The following is a 15,533-nucleotide window of genomic DNA, read 5'->3' on the forward strand; positions in this document are numbered from 1 at the left end:
CAGAAATGTCACATTCGAGGATTAAAGGTAAATCGATATCCAATGAGTCGGTAAGGGCAGACTGTCATCGATCGATTCGCAATACCTACTCGCTGTATGTTAGTATACATGTATAATAGCTAATCACATATATCGTATTTTATTTATTTTTTGATCATGTATCATGTATGATGTATAATTTGTCATCTAGGGACTAGGTTTGTATAGAGCTGTAGGACCGTCATCCAGTGCTGTCATATGAATGTCGATCATCGACGTGTCGAACCCGTTCTATGGCGATTATTGGTGTACTCTTTTATTTGCAGAGTCGCTTGAAGCCCGGCCGGATGCTTCTCGTTGACACCGAAGAGAAGAGGATCATACAGGATGTCGAGCTGAAGTTGCAGATCGCTCGAAACAGGCCTCATTCCAAGTGGCTCAAGGAACAGGTAGCTAAACGTTCTTTTCCCCAACCGAGGATCAATTCGCGATCAATTGTCACATTATCGGCGTCGACATTTCAAATATTACTCTTCTGAGAATAAGGCCGAATTTTAAGTGCTATTTAAAAAGATTATATTATATTACTCGAGATAAAAGTTAAAAAATTTTTCTATTATGATGCTTGTTTAATGCCGATTACGAGACACTCCTGTATATAACTTCCTGTATGTAATGTTTTATACATAAGATATGTATGTTAAATTTAACGTGCTTGCATGAAGAATATTATTGCACATTATACCTATAGGCCAACTCGAAAATTGAGTAACTCTCATCGCTTTTCCCCCTCATCATATATATCAATTACTGATTACTCAATCAATTAATACACCTAATTAGTCAACTAATGCATTCTAAAGTCATCAAGTATCACAATGTTACTTTTTCATTAAATATTTAACTCAGGAATTCCGTTGGTTTTAATGAAAATTGCAATAATATGATTGTGTTAGAAAAATTTTCATCTAAGTCGTCACAAGAAAAATTTCTAACGCAAAACTAACTTTTTTTTATACTGCTGTACATGCTGTATCGTCGATATGCAGAGGGTGAGTCGTTCTAATCATACCATTTTAAGTATGTTGATTTCTTTCGGTGTACAGGTGGAGGTAGCAATACAATAGAAGAATACAAATTAGTATGTATAGTAGTAGTAGTATAGTAAAAATATATTATGAATGAATAAGTAGAAATATCCGCGAAAATATCTCAGATAATTTTTTTTGCATGAAGGTTTGCCACATCTATTAACTTTATCTTTAGTGGAGGCAAATTAGACCAAAAAAGTGCGTTATCTCGGAACCGATTAAAACTTCTCGGATTTGAACGTTTTTTTTAAATGTAGATAATTAAAAACACTACAATGTTTATGGGTTAAAAATTGACGCTTTTTTTATTAAATAAATTTCTTAAATAAACAATTAGCGTCAATTTTTAACCCATAAACATTGTAGTGTTTTTAATTACCTACATTAAAAAAAAAACGTTCAAATCCGAGTAGTTTTAACCGGTTCCGAGATAAAAACCTAATTTGCCTCCACTACTTTTCGTATTTCAGTTGTTAGCTAACTTATTAATTAACTGATCAATCGCTAACAGAACTTCCGATTTGATATCTGCTTGTGCTCGATCATAGAAAACATACATCCAATTGCGGTACCACAGTTCTACTCAACCTTTTTTAAGACACTCTTAGTTTCGGCAACTAGTTTTTATTGGTGATGCTGTTTTAAACGCAGATCACCATGGAGGAATTGCGCGCCGCACATGTTCGCAACAGCAGTGCAGGGGACGTAATCGAGAACGGTCTATCCGCCGAGACAGACACCGCAAAAAAGAACGCTATCAACGGCGTAAACGAGGTTTCGGCCGTGAATAAAGTTTGGAGCGGCGACAAACGGCTCTCTCTTTACTGTTATACTCTGGAGACTATCAATTTATTGCTTCTGCCCATGGTGCAAACCAAGTATGTATACCATAAATTTTTCCCTATCAACACCACATTTCGTATGTCTGATATTTCATATACAATAACAAATAAGTAAAAACACTAAATTCGTGTAAATTCAAAGAATTACTTATTATAAATTTAATGTAATTAAACGATACTTCGATATTATTTTCGACGTTTGGGGCGGTATACGCCACTAGCAATACCCATTTTACGGTTACCAAATAATTATATTTTAATTAATAATAAATATTCACAAACAATGAAAATTGTCTTTCAGGAAAGAAGCGTTAGGATCTATGGGCAATGACGCTCCCCTGGCGTGCTTGTCTGAATTCCAACCATTGATATATGAATATTTCAAGCAATTATTCGCGCAGGTAGACCAAAATTGAACTATTGTTAATTTAAAACGCAAAATATAATAGAAAAGTGAAGAAAGAAATTATAGAAATTAGTTTAACAATTAATTAAGTATGATCTAACATATATCTTTGATACGTTAACACATCTCTCGATTACGATTTCTATGTAGGTAACGAATCCACCGATCGATCCATTCCGCGAAAAGATCGTAATGTCCATGCTTTGCCCAATCGGACCCGAGAGTAACATTCTGGAGCCGAACGAGTTGCAAGTACATCGCCTATTCCTGCCCCAACCGATACTGTCTCTGAGTGATTTTGAGGTTCTCAAGCACACGACCCATCGTAATTGGAGAACAAAAGTGATCGATATCACTTACCCTGTTCAAGACGGGCCCGGTGGTTTGCTGAAGACGCTGGATCGCGTTAACAGTGAGGCTAATGTGGCCGCTAGGGAAGGTTATCAGCTCCTCGTACTATCCGATCGACAAGGTGGCCCGACAAGGTGAGCTCGATTTGTAAATCAAAATATCGATATATTCTAAACTGATCTTGAAGGAAATAAGAAACTAGAATTCATATCTGTTTTGTTGACTTTAGAGTTCCGGTAAGCAGCCTGTTAGCTTTGGGCGCCGTTCATCATCATTTAATCGAAGAGAGACAGCGAATGAAGGTCGGTCTCATATTGGAAACCGCCGAGGCTCGAGAGGTGCATCACATTTGCGTACTACTTGGTTACGGAGCAGATGCCATATGTCCTTACTTGGTATTCGAGATGGCGAAAAATCTGAGGGCGGATCACGTTTTCGATGAAACCTTTACTGATGATGTTATTTTTAAGGTAAATCTTACAAAACAAAAATTATTGTTTGAAGATGTTAATGATAAGAAAAGCTTTTTGTTTGAATATGAAAGATAAAAATGAAAATTATCTAATTGTTTAAATTCTGTAGAATTACGCAGAAGCTATGGAACGAGGAATTGCGAAAGTGATGGCCAAGATGGGAATCTCGACCTTGCAATCCTACAAAGGAGCGCAGATATTTGAAGCAGTTGGATTGGCCGACGAAGTCATCGATAAATGCTTCAAGGTATTTTTCATATTATAGCCTAAATCGGCCTAAGATAGATAATACGAGAAAAATATATTCATATATTCTATCATTAAAAATAGTTTTTAATAAATAAATAAAACACACACACACACACACACATATATTTTTTAAATGTTTTTAACTTTTTAAATATTTATAAATAAGTAAATTATAACTTTTTTTAAGTATTGTTTTGTATATTATTTTATTTTTCAAATGCAAATGATTAATACTTGGATCCAATTAATGATTATTTAATGATTCAAACTTTTTAATGATGCATCTTAGTAAAATTTTATTTATTTTGTTGCAATATATCGTTAAACAATATTATCTTTAATTGCAAATCATGCATATTCGAATTTTTCAGGGTACTCATTCTCGTATTGGCGGCGTGACGTTCGATATTTTGGGCAAGGAGGCGTTCGAGCGGCATCAAATAACGTATTGGGACAAACCAATGGATTTGCTGGTCATTCGCAATCCAGGAGTTTATCACTGGCGAGCCGGTGGCGAGAAACATATCAATGATCCCGCGAGCATTGCTAGTTTACAGGTAATGAAGACATTTTCGGACATAATATCTTAAAAACTAACTTAAAACATTGAAAATTTACATTTACTATATAAGAAACGTAATTGTGTGCAAAGTCTTTATCCTAAAAAAATATATAAAATACATTTTTCTTTAACAATCTTTTTTTCGTTAGGAATATGTTGTCTCCAAAAACAACTCTGCTTATGAAAATTATCGCAAGACCACGATGGAAGTGGTGAAGGCTTGCACTCTGCGCGGCCAACTCGAACTGAAGAATTCACGCGATCCGATTCCCGTCACGGACGTGGAACCCGCGTCGGAAATTGTAAAACGTTTCGCGACTGGCGCGATGAGTTTCGGCAGCATTTCCTTGGAAGCTCACAGTACTCTGGCAATCGCCATGAACCGCATCGGTGGCAAGTCGAACACCGGCGAAGGCGGTGAAAACGCGGACAGGTATGATCAAGAAGAAAAGATAATAAAAGATTGTATGATCTAAAGAGTTTAAGAATGTCGAACGTCTCTTATAAAATTATTATTACAATTATTGCGACTAATAACAATATCAGATAAACCTGTAACCAACTGTTTATCGTTATCCGACAGATACCTAAACCAGGATCCGGAGTTTAGCCAGCGTTCATCTATCAAACAAGTAGCGAGTGGTCGCTTTGGCGTTACTGCCAGTTACCTGGCGAATGCGGACGACTTGCAGATCAAGATGGCACAGGGCGCGAAACCCGGTGAGGGCGGCGAGCTTCCTGGTTATAAGGTCACCGCGGAGATTGCTGCCACCAGGCACTCGGTACCTGGGGTAGGTTTGATCTCGCCGCCACCGCATCATGACATTTATTCGATCGAGGATCTGGCCGAGCTGATTTACGATCTCAAGTGCGCCAATCCATACGCCCGTATCTCCGTCAAACTTGTGTCTGAGGTCGGAGTGGGCGTCGTCGCCGCCGGCGTCGCCAAAGGCAAGGCCGAGCACGTAGTGATATCCGGCCACGACGGCGGGACCGGCGCCAGCAGTTGGACCGGCATTAAGTCCGCCGGATTGCCCTGGGAATTAGGCATCGCCGAGACGCATCAGGTGTTGACCCTGAACAATCTGCGGTCGCGCATGATTGTCCAGGCGGACGGCCAGATGCGCACGGGTTTCGACATTGTGGTGGCTGCGCTGCTTGGTGCGGATGAGTTCGGCTTCAGCACCGCCCCGCTAATCGCAATGGGCTGCACAATGATGAGAAAGTGCCACCTGAACACCTGTCCAGTAGGCATCGCCACGCAAGATCCGGTGTTACGAAAGAAATTCGAAGGCAAGCCGGAACATGTGATCAATTTCTTCTTCGCGTTGGCTGAAGAGGTAGGAACGACTTACAATTAGATATTTTCATTTTGACATCTTCCATTTATCTTGATGTTTAGCCACTGCTTGATTTCTTTGTTTTGTACATATTATGCGCTTGTACTGGTATTATTTTCATATTCTTATTTATTCTTTTAAATATTTTTTGTTCTCAAAATGATTATTGAGCCGGAGTGTTAATTAAATGAGATTTTTATATTAAAATTGAGAAACTTGAATATATAATATATAAATATATAATATAATTTAATTCTTGATTTAATTTTTATAAATACAAAGTATTATTTTAACGAGTCTATTAGATTTATCTATTATTTTTCTTGTTTCTGCAGGTACGTTCGCATATGGCGAACCTGGGTATCCGCAAGTTCCAGGATCTAATCGGACGCACAGACCTCCTTAAAGTACGTGACGACATCTCTGTTGAAAAAGCCAAGACCCTAAATCTCAGCAATGTACTGCGAAACGCGCTGGACTTAAGACCCGGCGTAAATATCAAGGGCGGCACCGTAAAACAAGACTTCCAACTGGAGAACAGACTCGACAATAAACTAATTGAACTAGCCGAACCTGTTTTAAATGGAGTACACACTCGAGCTGACATCGAAATGAATATCAACAACGAATGTAGGGCATTCGGATCGACGCTGAGTTATCATGTAGCCAAGTAAGTATGTCGATATTCCCGAGTTCAGATAAAAAATCAACGAAGCAAAACTGATACATAATTTATCTCGTTTACCAATAATTTTAACTTCCTTATTCTCATTTATCTTGTAATTGGTTCGCAGACGATTTGGAGATGACGGATTGCCCGAGCATAGCATCAATATCAAGATGAAAGGCTCTGCGGGTCAGAGTTTCTGCGCTTTCATGACAAAGGGTATTCATGTCACTCTTGAAGGCGATGCTAACGATTACGTCGGCAAAGTAAGCACGAGTTTCTTTTAAACTTTTGAATTTGCGACACAAATAATCTATACATAATTTCATATTGATCCAATCAAATCTATATTGTATCGTATTAAATACGATACGTATCTAAATACTAAAAACTTAACTGTTATTAATATTCTCTTGTATAGAAGAAATAAATAATTTTATTTGCAGGGTCTCTGCGGAGGTGAAATTGTCATATACCCGCCGAAGGACTCCGAGTTCAATTCGGAGGGGAATGTGATCGTCGGGAATGTCTGCCTTTACGGCGCTACTTCCGGAAAAGCCTACTTCCGCGGCATCGCTGCCGAAAGATTCAGTGTGCGTAACAGTGGGGCGGTTGTTGTGGTGGAGGGTGTGGGTGATCACGGTTGCGAATACATGACCGGCGGTTGCGCCTTGATCCTAGGTCTTACTGGTCGAAATTTCGCGGCTGGAATGTCCGGTGGAATCGCATACGTCTTGGATGTCGACGGCTCCTTCAAGAGCAAGTGCAACCCCGAAATGGTGGAGTTGCTATCGCTCAACAACCCAGAAGAAATCGCCTATGTGAAACAACTACTGGAAGAGTTCATCGAAAAGACCGGTTCGTTGATCGCACAAGATTTACTCGCCACATGGCCGGAACCCACCACGAGATTCGTCAAGGTCTTCCCTTACGAGTACCAGCGAGCTCTCAAACAGCTGGAGGAGGCAAAGCAACAAACACCCAACGTAATTAACGGTAACGCACAGATAACGAACGGCAAGATCAAAGATATAGAGGATTCAATAGAAGACGCAGATATGGCACAGCGAAAGTTGGACAAGATCAAGGGCTTTATGAAGTACTCAAGGCAGAAGGCCATGTACAGACCGGTCGAAAAGCGTGTAGAGGACTGGGATGAAATATACAACTTCCAGGGTGTCAGGAAGACTCTGCGAGTACAAGCGGCAAGGTGCATGGAGTGCGGCGTTCCATTTTGTCAGAGCAGTCACGGTTGCCCGTTGGGCAACATCATTCCTAAGTGGAATGATCTCGTATTCCACAACAACTGGAAGGAGGCCTTAAATCAATTGTTGCAAACTAATAATTTCCCTGGTGAGTCAATTTATGTGAGAAATTTTTTATTAAATACAAATATTCCCCCCTTGGTTCCATTTTTTGCACATAAAAATTGTACTTTTCATATATAATAACTTTCTATTGCATTTATTATTATTTAACAGGAATAACTTTTCTCTATTCTTTTTTCTCTGTCAATTATTTTTTTCAATCTTATCTTTTTATATATATTCATTTATATATGATACAATATTTTATCAATCAATTGTAGATAATTATATCTAATCTTTTGAAATTAAATAATCTAGAGTTTACCGGAAGGGTCTGCCCCGCACCTTGCGAGGGTGCATGCGTCCTAGGAATCTCCGAACCACCGGTGACAATCAAGAATATCGAGTGCGCCATAATCGATCACGCGTTTGAGCAAGGTTGGATCGTGCCTCAACTACCGACCAGAAGAACTGGACGATTAGTAGCTGTAATCGGATCCGGTCCCGCGGGACTGGCCGCTGCTCATCAACTGAACAAAGCGGGTCACACAGTGACCGTGTTCGAAAGAAACGACAGAATCGGTGGGTTGCTGCAATACGGTATACCGACGATGAAGCTGTCCAAACAGGTCGTACAAAGAAGAGTCTCTCTGCTCGCCGCGGAGGGAGTCATCTTCAAAACGAACGTCGATGTAGGCAAGGATATTACAATGCAGGTAAGCGAGCGTGTTTGAGATGACAATTTTTCTTAAACCTTAAAACCTTATATATATCATTATAATTGTATAAAAAAGAAAATTTGATAATATTTTTACCATTTGTATATCCATCATATATACTATATACTATATACTATATACATATGGCAAATATAAAAATTATATTCTCATTTCTATAATATTTATACACTCTAATAGATCTCTTCATTTTCTATTTGAACGACGGTGCTCATTCCCAAAATATCATTCATTTATTTATATAACATAATTCTCCGACACTCACGCATGTATATTATTGCAGGAACTTCAAGAACTGTACGACGCGATATTGTTGTGTACAGGCGCGACATGGCCGCGAGATCTGCCGATTCCAGGCCGACAGCTGGAGGGAATTCACTTTGCCGTGAGTTTCCTAGAGCACTGGCAGAAGAAACAAATGGGTAACACAGCACCCCTAAATATGCGACTGATAGCCAAGGGCAAAGATGTTGTCATCATAGGAGGCGGCGACACCGGATGCGATTGTATAGCAACTTCGCTACGTCAGGGCGCGAAGACGATTACGACCTTCGAAATCCTGCCCGAACCGCCAGCCCAGAGGGGCAAGGATAACCCGTGGCCTCAATTCCCACGAGTGTTCAAGGTTGATTACGGTCATGAGGAGGTATCCCTGAAATTTGGCCGAGATCCACGTAGATACAGTACGTTGAGCAAGGAATTTTTGGACGACGGAAAAGGCCACGTGAGTGGCATCAGGACGGTAACTGTGGAATGGCGAAAGGACGAGAATGGTCGATGGAAGATGGAGGAGGTACCAAATTCAGAGAAGGTGTACAAGTGCGATCTAGTATTGCTCGCCATGGGCTTCCTCGGACCCGAGAAGTACATCGCCACGGAAGTGAAAGCCGAATTGGATGAAAGAGGAAACTATAAGACTCCGGGCGGGAAATATTGTACTAGTTTACCCAAAATATATGCAGCAGGCGGTTAGTATATAATATTATTGCGTTAAATACATCATACAAGAAAAATTCTGCTTCTTTTATTATATCTATAATGTATAGGGTCAGTTTTGCCAAGAAAAAATTGCCCAGATCTTGCATTTATTACAAATTTAGTATTATAATTTTAAAAAATCTTATCATCTTATTTGCTTTTATTAGAATTATAATATATATTCTTTTAAACGTTTAACTTATGATGTAACTTTCTGCCTTGTACTCTACACAAACTTTTGATTACAAAAATTCATTGTAAATTAGAACTGATAATATTATAATCCTCATTAATTGTCGAAATTGATTTAAATGTGAATTACAAAGGCATAAATATTATATATTTGTTATTACATGTAATTTGTAAAATAGATTGCAGACGTGGACAGTCTCTCGTAGTATGGGCGATCGCAGAAGGTAGATTGGCCGCGAAGGAAGTTGATTTGGCCTTGATGGGAGACACCGGCCTTCCCGGAAACGGTGGTATAATCAGCGTTAACGCTTAAAGGACCTTCACGATGGATGTTGGTCTTCCAATTTAAACAAGAAAAGATCCACCGTGCACGCGTACTGCGAGGAAAGAGTCATATCGACTATTAGAAGGCAAGGAGGGAGTTCCTTGGAGATCCAAGGATGTGAGCTCCAGGATCCGAGGATTCGAAAGTTCCATGAATCCAAGGAGATACAAGCCTAGAATCGTAGAGTTCAGAAATCCTAGAGTCCGAAGGATGTAACGTTCAGGAATCCGCGGATTCAAACTTCCAGCAATCCAATGATTTATAGCTCCTAAGATGTGGAAGATCGAAGAATTCTCTTAGGACTAAACAAATGACTCTAAAATTTAAAGAATTGAACATCCAAAAACCTTGAGAACCTGAAGAGACCAGAAAATTCGTGTATTCGAATTTTATGACATCTAAGAATTAGGTCTTAGGATTCCGAGGGTTCAAATAATCAAGAATCTAACAACGAGAACACTAGAAAAGCAAGTTCCGGCTTTCACAGATACGAAAATTGAAGAGTTTAAAGAATTAAGGATTTTAAAATATGGAAAAATAAAGGATTATATAATGACATATGTATCTCAAAATTGCAAGACTTTAAGAATCCTTTCAAAAAGTTGTGAAAACTAATAATTTGAAGATACGGAAATTTTAGCCAAGAAATTGGAAAATATTATATTAAAAAATTTTTTTAATCATACCTAAGTTATGATAAAAATCTAATAATTTCATGATTTGCAGATATAACAGCTCTAAAAATTTAACATCAGTCAAATAGAAAATAAGAAAAATTTTAGAAATTTTAAATCACAAATCTACAATAATTTCAGATTTAGAAATTCAAAAATCTGCTATATTTACGGCTGTTTACAAACTAAAAATTGGAGAAATTAAAGAGCTTGGAATTCGAGTATTTGCAAGTCCAAGCGATTAAAAGCATTCGAGGATTTAAGAATTGAAAGATTCTCAGACCTCGAACTGAGGATGTGATAATCAAGTGAGAAACGAGAAACAGAGTAAGAGAATTTTTGTGGCGCGAATCTCTTCGTATCAGAGCAACGGCAAATAAACGTAATTCCTCCGTAACGTAGTAAACTCGTTCAAGCATCTCGTTCGTCCAATTAGAATTAATCACACGCGAAAGAATTAGAGCTTTGAGTATAGTGAAAGATACGAGCTGGTAGCAGGATCTACGTAAATCCGCATACGAATTTATATTAGACCGGTATACTTCATCAACTAAAATGTTTTTTTTTTAACATGCAACTGCAAATCTATTATTTTAAAAATAAAAATTGAAGAGAGATGTTTTAGTAAAACATTATTCATAAAGTACACCTATATGAAACGTTGTTCTAGCTCTCCAAAACAAATACTGAAAAAGCAGAAATATTCTCAATTATCTAACATACCGTTTAGATACTTTAAATGCAATTATAAATTTATTCCTTTACAGGAACAAAACGTTCGATTGTAATGATTAACGAAGTTTATGTGTAAGTACAAAAAGTATTCGTATATCGCCATTTTTCCTCTGTACGTTTTAATTAGCAATTAAGAATGTAAACACGAATAGATCATAAAGCGTGTTATACAATAAAATAATATTCATGCATTATCATCTTTGTTTCTCTGAATCTCATTCTATTAGTCAATAATAGATAAACTCAACACCTAAAAAAATATAGATATTACGTATATGTAAAATGTTTAGATATAAATATTAATATGTGCTGCATCATTCATAAAAATTGCAACCGATAACATATATTTGTAACGTTTATTATTTTATTAGTAGAGTATATGATAAAAATATTTGTATAATTAAAGATTATTTCTTTGGTAGATTTTATATTATTCCATTATTATCGGGTATTAAAACGAATATTCTTCAGAAGAAAATCTGAAAATTATAAACTTAATGAAACAATTTGCTTTAGAATAGTTTTATTTAAAAACCAAATTATTACTTAAAAACTAAGGATACGAAGAATAAAAATTTACTCACGGAGATTTGTTTCGCCTTTCTTTTTTAATGTATGATGGGCAATTAATTACTATCGCAAAATAAAATGATGGCATACGAATACTTTTATGGTACACTAATTTTTTTCGTTCATTTTCAGTATATGATTACAAGTATTTTTAGCGTTCTTGGGCATTCGCCTAGGTTGCCTAGCGTATTATTACGAATCTGCTTATATTGTCGGTGAAAAAAGTTACACGAATTACCGAAAGATCATGCTATAGTATAAATAATAAGAAGACGATGTAGCACTTGTATTGTATATGTCGTTCACTGCAATTCCATAATAATAATAATTCTGTCAATTAATTCACAGTCGAATTTTTGCAAGCGAATAGAAAACGAGATTGTTTAACCCTTTAACCACACATCAATTATGATTAAGCACAAACTTGATCATAAATTAATTGCTTATAAACTCCATTAAAATAATCGTGACATTCTTCAAGTTTAGTTATAATCTTTAATTTAATTTTCCATAAAAATTATATATGATTCAAATATAAACGATATTCGAAATTTATTGTAATTTATTATATCTTTTTTATGTAAAGAGTCTTTATTATGTAAAGAGATGTCTTTATTATGTAAAGAGTGATTGAGTTATTTTTAATCAAACAATATTGAATCGAATAATCATCTTAGTTTTAATTCAAATATAATTGTTGCAAATAATAAATTCACATTTAAATTTAAGTAGAATTAAAGTAGAATAAAGTAAATCAACCATCTCGGTTAAAGGGTTAATATCGAACAATAACTTAATTGAACATTTTCAACGCTTTCGTAAGCTAAAAATATTATTGAATTGCATTTATATAAATTGCAGTTTCACTTATATCGCATCATATCGTATATCGTATCAAGAAGAGAGCGTTAGTGCTTCTAATTACGTTTTCGTAAAGTTTACAGTTTCGAAAAAGAAAATCTGCAGCTAGGCCTTAAATTAGAAATTTATTATCAACGAAAAGAAGTTAACGTTTCATATTTAGACGCGATTTATTTCTAATGCAATTTACGTTTTTATTGATAGCCTTGTAAATTTCAATACATACAATATCTTGAGACAATAAATATATATTGAATGTTACGAGCGATATCGTCATTGGTCTTTTGTTCATATAGCAATTTTTTAACCCACTTTGTGTGCTCATATTACACACACAATATTTTGCCGTCTATTAACTTACAAATTCAATTCAAATCAAATTCAAATCAATCAAAATTAATTCTGTTGTTCGATATTCTTCTAAGAACAGTTTTTGCTTATAATCCTCAACGCGAAATAAATTAACATAAATGAAGAGGACACTATATATATTTTTTTTTGCCTGAACTTCTGTAGTAATAAATAAACTGTCCCCATTTATATCGATCTGTCAAGACGTTACTTGTTTATTAAAATGGTACATATGGATGGACTATTCTTCGTTGACTTCAAAATTTTATTAGGATCAAAATTATAGTTCTTGGAGAACGACTGAAGAAAGAAATGCTAAGGAATTCGCGGCGCAACAACGAATCGACGAATTCTTTGCACGTGTCGCGCGTCTCCGAAATCGCCGAAGAGTTTTCGCCTCCGCCCTCTCGCATTCCAACGGCGAAATGGCAGGAAATAATGGAAAACGAACGCGCCAGCCATGTCGTCGGCTTCATCCGCGAGGAACTCGTCCGATCGGCCACGGACGCGATCTGCGAAGGTTATTTACAAAGGGCGGTCTACGATTTCGTTGTCAATTGCGCGTACGAGGCTTGGATGCGCGCGTTTCGGGTAAAATTCGCGAAAAGTGTCGGATGCGCAACATTGTTAAATTCGTGTCAAAAAGTTATACTCAATTTGAATGATTTTTAACCATTCCCATATGTCGTTAATTTGACTAATGTCCATTTCTACCAATGTAGATTAAGTTTAATCTCGGTTTAACTTACTTTCTATCTTTATCTATAACTCTTAAAATTAGAAAAAGGTGAAAGGTAAATTAAACCGAGATTAAAGTTAATCTGCGTTGATAGAAATGGACATAAAACAGTATTGATTTAACTAAATCAATATAGTTAAAATAATAGTTTTGTGTTAAAATAATAAATTTCGACACATATGGTAGTTGAATGTAACGAAATGTTTGTTTAACTTAAGGTATTGGTTTAATTTTTAACAATGTTTAATATTTAACAATGAGCGATGCATTTGCTCATCACGGTTTACGTATCATAACCACATTTTAATTCACAGTGGGCGCATCTGGAGTACGATAATCGGGGGACGTCGAACGGATGCCCCGTTCCGGATGAGGCACCGCCGCTAGTCGCGAAACATCCCCGATCACATCGCGGTGTTCCGACGGTATACGGACGACTCGCGAAATTGACCGCGAGTCGAAAATCGTCGAGCCGTCGCGGGGCGACCTGCGCGAAAAGTACGTTGCACGGACGGGGCGGACGATCGAGTACGAAGATCCATAATTAGAATAATTACGCGATTTGGTTGAGGAAAGCCCGTAGCTTTCGGTCCCATAATGTTCTATATGTGTGTATATCTGCATGTATGTGTGTGAAATAATTAATTACTTTTCCAAACCCCCGACGAGATACTAAGGTTGCTAAATTCGAAGCGGCGAGGAAATCGCTCGCGCCTTTGGTATAATTAGCGCGGGACCATCAATTAGGCTAATAAGGCTAATAAGAATAAAAACTAACGGGAGATAAGAATAATGAGGCTAATAAGAATAAAAAATGACGAGAATGAGTACTTCAAGATCGGGGATCAGAAAATTGTGTGATGAAAAGCGTCAATTAAATCATAATTACAATTAACAATGACGCGCGCTCGTTGCCGTTGATGGACGAGCGACGATTACTCACGCAAATGCGGGCAATGATTTTTTTTACTCACCGTGGTGCGCCGCGCAGCTGTTCCTTCCGCGCCAACTTCGGGTCGAAATACCGCCTGAACCGCCTCGGAGCTCGGAGCCTCGCGGAGCTCGGAACACTCATTCGTAACTTCGTACCCGAGTCCGATTGCTAATCGGCTAATTACGCGCGACGATTGACACGTCCCGACGATCGCCCGACACTTTGCTCCCGGCACCCGCGACATTCGTTTAGCGCGCGCGTTTCGCTTTAACGAAACGAGACATACACGAGATGCACCGATACACGCGGATCGCGATCCCGAGCAAACCCGGCGCGAGAAGCAACATGGCGGACGCGACTGCGCGCCCCGCTCCACCTAGCGCGGCGCCATCTACAGATAATCTCGATATCGTCGGAGAAACATCTGATTATTCTGATTTACCGTTGTGTCGCGTTATAACCGGCACACCGCGGCGATCGCCCGATACTTTCGTTGGGCATTCACGAGCGCAGTTCACTTAAACGCGCGCAACGCGCGCGGAAATTACGCGGAGCGACCGCACGGACGGGACCGTGACTTGACTCACTTGACTGACTTCGAAGGAACGCCACTGCACTGGTGCACTAGACGCGCGCCGAACATAGAGCCGAACATGGCGGACGCGCGTGCGCTGTACGTAGCGTCTGCGACGTATCCACCCACGATATCGCAAAATGATGACTGATTACTATTGCAGTTCGTTGATTAGCGCGTCATAACAGTCAGCCGAGACTTCCGATCGCTATCCGGCGACGCGCGCTCGCACGCACGGTTCTTCTTGACCAGCGAAACGCGAAAAGCACGGAGCGACCGCAACCGGCTACACGGAACGGATACGTCGCACTGCGTGGCCGGCGGGGCGGCGGGGCGACGCGAACTTGTGGCTGCGCATGCGCGCGTCCCGACTCGCGCGCCCACCAAATTTGAAAATCCGGATATCGTCGGGAATCAGTTTATCAAGTACCTTGATTTCCACGTAACGACACGGTATTTCGTTCGACATTTTCCGTGATTCTTGCGAATTCGCGATTTTCGCGTATCGACCTCTGATGAAGTATATACAACGCTACAGGTGTTACAACTTCGAATTGTGGCGCGAGAGAAACATATGGCGGTCGTGCAAACGTGTA

General features: G+C 38.5%; 2 protein-coding genes across 6 annotated transcripts in view; one reads left to right on the forward strand and one right to left on the reverse strand.

Annotated features, from left to right (window-relative positions):
- Positions 1–12,600, forward strand: part of LOC139809305 (uncharacterized) — a 35,020-nt gene extending 22,420 nt beyond the window's left edge. For all 5 annotated transcript variants that reach the window (XM_071772097.1, XM_071772096.1, XM_071772095.1 and 2 more), the window contains 15 exons: positions 306–428; positions 1,722–1,948; positions 2,214–2,313; positions 2,469–2,803; positions 2,899–3,139; positions 3,252–3,389; positions 3,763–3,948; positions 4,103–4,386; positions 4,537–5,293; positions 5,629–5,963; positions 6,088–6,226; positions 6,407–7,313; positions 7,586–7,983; positions 8,288–8,972; positions 9,354–12,600. In XM_071772097.1, coding sequence (XP_071628198.1) covers positions 306–428; positions 1,722–1,948; positions 2,214–2,313; positions 2,469–2,803; positions 2,899–3,139; positions 3,252–3,389; positions 3,763–3,948; positions 4,103–4,386; positions 4,537–5,293; positions 5,629–5,963; positions 6,088–6,226; positions 6,407–7,313; positions 7,586–7,983; positions 8,288–8,972; positions 9,354–9,487 — 4,989 coding nt within the window. In that variant the 3' untranslated portion in view covers positions 9,488–12,600. The remainder of the gene's footprint in view (positions 1–305; positions 429–1,721; positions 1,949–2,213; positions 2,314–2,468; positions 2,804–2,898; positions 3,140–3,251; positions 3,390–3,762; positions 3,949–4,102; positions 4,387–4,536; positions 5,294–5,628; positions 5,964–6,087; positions 6,227–6,406; positions 7,314–7,585; positions 7,984–8,287; positions 8,973–9,353) is intronic.
- Positions 1–14,608, reverse strand: part of Rdgb (retinal degeneration B) — a 73,929-nt gene extending 59,321 nt beyond the window's left edge. Inside the window, exon 1 of the mRNA XM_071773749.1 lies at positions 14,404–14,608. The gene's annotated coding sequence lies outside the window, so the exon portion shown is untranslated. The remainder of the gene's footprint in view (positions 1–14,403) is intronic.
- Positions 14,609–15,533: the final 925 nt, after the last annotated feature.

Source organism: Temnothorax longispinosus, chromosome 3 (genome assembly GCF_030848805.1).
Source record: "Temnothorax longispinosus isolate EJ_2023e chromosome 3, Tlon_JGU_v1, whole genome shotgun sequence".
Taxonomy (NCBI): Eukaryota; Metazoa; Arthropoda; class Insecta; order Hymenoptera; family Formicidae; genus Temnothorax; species Temnothorax longispinosus.